The following is a 3,732-nucleotide window of genomic DNA, read 5'->3' as shown; positions in this document are numbered from 1 at the left end:
AGGAAACATTGAGGAAGCTCAGCTGAAGAGGGGGAGAGCCAAATAGCAGGAGGTAGACCTCAGAGCTGAGGAGGGTTTGTTTTCAGGATCAGAGAAACTTGAGAATATTTATGGGATGAAGAGAAGAAATCGGGAAGGGGATGCTGAGAGGGAATTGAGGAGCCTGAGTTGTTAGGGAACAGAATGAAGAGACAGGAGGGATCGACATCGAACTGCGGAAGGGCACCTCTTCCTCCGAGGCACAGAAAGGAAGCCAAAGCAAGGAAGAGGTTTATGGTGGACATGAGCTTGTTTATGGAGATCAGACCATCTGAACTCTATTTCTCTGGAGTTCTAGTGGCGGGATGAGAGGTAAGTGGCTGAGAAAGAAGAGAAGAGAGCAGTGGGGCCCCCAGACACCAGAGAGGGTTGGAGAATCAGCTTTGGGAATGGCATTGAGTCAGAGGTGACTCAGTGGTCAGCGCAGCCTGGTGGGCTGGGGACTGGGACAGATGGGCTTAGTTGCATAGATCTATAAGACCCCATTCTTCTAGCTGAGGGGATGCAGTGAGGTGAGCAGAGGTGGGGGCTGCCCAGGGTTGGAGAACTGAGAAATGTGGGACAAGTTCCAGGGGTGGAAGGGTCAGCAATGAAGTCCAGGCCCTGGCCTAGAAAGAGGCCTCACTGAATGGTGTGTGTGTGTGAATTGATGAGTGGATGAGTGAGTAAATTCATGAATGAATGTGTGAATGGATGAATGAGAATTGTATATGGTGTTCAAGGACTTGGTCAGTTTCTTATAAATTGTTGAGGATTATATGTAAGTACATTAAGTGAATGAAAGGGAAACAGAGGTGGTTAGAATTGAGGAAGGCTCACCAAGGCTTTGAAAAAGCATTTTATGGGACCTAACTTAATATAAGGCCTAAGAACCTGGACCCTTGCCTCACCCCTTTATTTTCCTTTTTAAAAAGTCCTCCTGTAGCACTTTTTAATATATGCCAGGGATTGTCCTAGGCATTTTGCATGTTGTAACTCATTTAAACTTCACATCCTCCTACGAAGCAGGCTCCCTGATTATCTGTCTCTTACAGATAAGGCAACTAAGGCATAGAGATGTGAAGTAACTTGCCCAGGATTACCCCGTAAGTGATGGAACTGGTATTCAAACCAGGCCATCTGTCGCCAGTGTCCATACCCAACTGCTACCCCAGCCTGTCTCTCTTATCCTGTCATTTTGCCTCAGCCCCAAGCTTTTCTCCAACAGATGCCTCTTCCTTCCCCCTTTACTGGCTTCTCTTCCAAGTCCCTCAGGCCTCATAGTCCTGGAGAAAGTTGTCAACAAACCTCACTTACTGGAAACAATTGTAAGTAACCCCCCAAATTCTCCCCAAATGACACACAGACACACCATAACTTCATGGTCAAATACAACAGCCAAATAACTCTGCCTCTCCCTCCCTCACCCATCTACCTGCCACCTCCACCCCACCCCATTCCCTAAGCCCCCACCCCTGAGCCAGGCCCATGTCACCTTCCTCCTCCCTAGCCTAGGTGCTCTTCTCCCTGACCTGGGATTGGACCTCCCTTGCCGTCCTGGGCAGACTCTAGGGAAGTGATTGTTGGAGGAGTCCAAGACTTTCCAACTAAATAGATGCTTTACTTAGTCTAACAGATAAGCCTGCAAGGTGACTACAGGGTTATAGAACAGGGGGCTTTCTACATATAACCTTGACCAGTGCCCGGGGGATGCCTCAGTCTCACCCACCAGGGACTTCTTTCCAGCCTCAGGTTGGAAACCTCCAGTGACAGAGTGGCCCTGAATTTCTACCCACTGGGAAGGGCCCTAGCCCAGAATCTTCACCTTCCAGGCCGAACACAGACTGGAACAAAAATAAGGAACCAACAGGCCATCTTCCTTTCTTTTCCTCTCTCATTAAATTGTGAATAATAATGCATTTACTTATTCTCCCACTTAAAAGTGGTTTAAACCCTTTGAAGAATCTTGCAAGGTAGCTTGGCTAGACAGCAGGCAGGACAGTCCAGTGCCTCTGGTGGGGGGGCCACGGTCTTCCACTCGCCTGTCTTTTGGTCCAGCAAGTAGGCATTTGGGTTGATGGTGTAATCCTTTGTCTGGACATCGCTGGCTGTGGTGATACCCCCACATACAAACACTTTGCTGTCTCCAATGGAGCATATAGCATGGGACACATCCAAGGGGCAGCTGTTGGGCAAGAGAGGCACTGAGGCGGTTGTCTTGTTGGCCTTTATCTTCTGCAGGTTGATTTCCACGCTCTGCCGGTGGCTGTGTACACAGAGGTTGTTGTCTTGATCAAAAGAGAGCAGGGGCCGGTGGTTGAACTCAATGGGGAAGGTGATACACTGGACCACGTCCCCAGTGTTGGTGTCAAAGCAGTCCACCACCCCGACCCGAGAAATGTAGCCCTTCACCAAGCACCGCCCGGTAACAATGTACAGGTTCCGGTCACCCTTGGTGATCACAGCTGTGCCATCCATCGGGATGCTCATCTTCCCTGCCAGGTACCAGGCCTCCTTGCGCTCGTCATAGCGATAGATGTTAGAGACATACCGCCTTGGGGCAACACTTCCACCCACTGAGTACACTGTCCCCCCGCAAGTCACCATGGTGTGGAAGACAAGCCCAATTGGGAGGTCAGGCAACTTGGTCCAGGAGTTGTCATCCATGTCATACCGCCAAGCCGTCTTCAGGCCTGAAATCTGCTCAGTAGTGCCACCAGAGATGTAGATGTAGCGACCAGCAGAGGTGGCACTAAGTGCTGCTGCCCGGTAGGGCATCTCCGAGAGCTTCAACCACAGGTTTTCCTGTATGATATAGGCAAACACCCCATCATTAAACTTGCCCTGGGCCTTTTGGCCACCTAGGATGACCACTGAATCAAGCAGGGCCCCTTTCCGCTGGTAGTTCAGCAGGCTGCACGGCTTCTCCTGCTTGCGATCCAGAAGGACACTCTCAATCATGGTTGCGTGGGCTGAGCTGTTCTCCATGCCCATCAACTTGTTGCTAGCAAACGTCAGTGTCTTGTTGGAGACAGCGTTAAGATTGATGTACATGAAGAACTTCTTGAAATACTTCTCCCGCTCCTCCTTTCGGAAGTACACCCAGTTGATGAGTGCACTGAGAGCCTGGTCCTCGTTGAGCACGTGCAAGTGTTCATCTCGAAGCAGGCGGCCAAAGATGACAGGTGGGCAGCGCATGAAGTGCATGGAGCCCTCAGGACTAACCCAGTAGTGGAAGTTGTCACGAATGCCAGAGTAGGCCAAGTCTGACACCTCTTTAAGCTCAAACAACTCAGCCAAGAACAGGTAGTGCAAGCAGTTGGCGCGACGAATGGACTTAATCAGAAAGTCACTGCAGTGGATTCGAAGGCGCGGTGTGTTGAAATACTGGGCCCCACGAAGGAGTTCCTCCACGTTCTGCTCTGAGATTATCACCTTGCCACTGTAGAAGTAGTCCAGGAGCTGCTCCACTGTGGTTGGACTTAGGTAGTTGGGGTCAATGGTGATAAAGAGCTCATTGGTGGTCTTCATGTCGTTGCTGGAGATGAGGCTCTTCACCAGTGGAGAGACAGCAGCCAGCACATTTTGATGTGCAAAGAAGAAACGGTGGTCCACAGTCAGGGCCATGTCCCAGTACTCTTTGCGTTTCCTCTGTTTGTTCAGGTTCTGCAGCATAAAGCTGTTGTAGTTTTTCTCAGTGAATTCCAATTTCAT

General features: G+C 50.2%; 1 protein-coding gene across 1 annotated transcript; it reads right to left on the bottom strand.

The window, feature by feature from the left end:
* Nucleotides 1–1,965: 1,965 nt before the first annotated feature.
* On the bottom strand, nt 1,966–3,732 carry CCIN (calicin). The gene has a single exon (XM_016222828.2). The coding sequence runs from the start codon at nt 3,730–3,732 to the stop codon at nt 1,966–1,968; it is 1,767 nt and encodes a 588-aa protein (XP_016078314.2).

Source organism: Miniopterus natalensis, chromosome 12 (genome assembly GCF_054644295.1).
Source record: "Miniopterus natalensis isolate mMinNat1 chromosome 12, mMinNat1.hap1, whole genome shotgun sequence".
In the NCBI taxonomy this organism is placed as follows: domain Eukaryota; kingdom Metazoa; phylum Chordata; class Mammalia; order Chiroptera; family Miniopteridae; genus Miniopterus; species Miniopterus natalensis.
Note: the sequence above shows the minus strand (reverse complement) of the source record. Positions and strands in the feature narration are given on the sequence as shown.

Bases quoted from the DNA above. Each gene is read 5' to 3' on its own strand.
- CCIN (XM_016222828.2), bottom strand. From the start codon at position 3,732: ATGAAATTGGAATTCACTGAGAAAAACTACAACAGCTTTATGCTGCAG.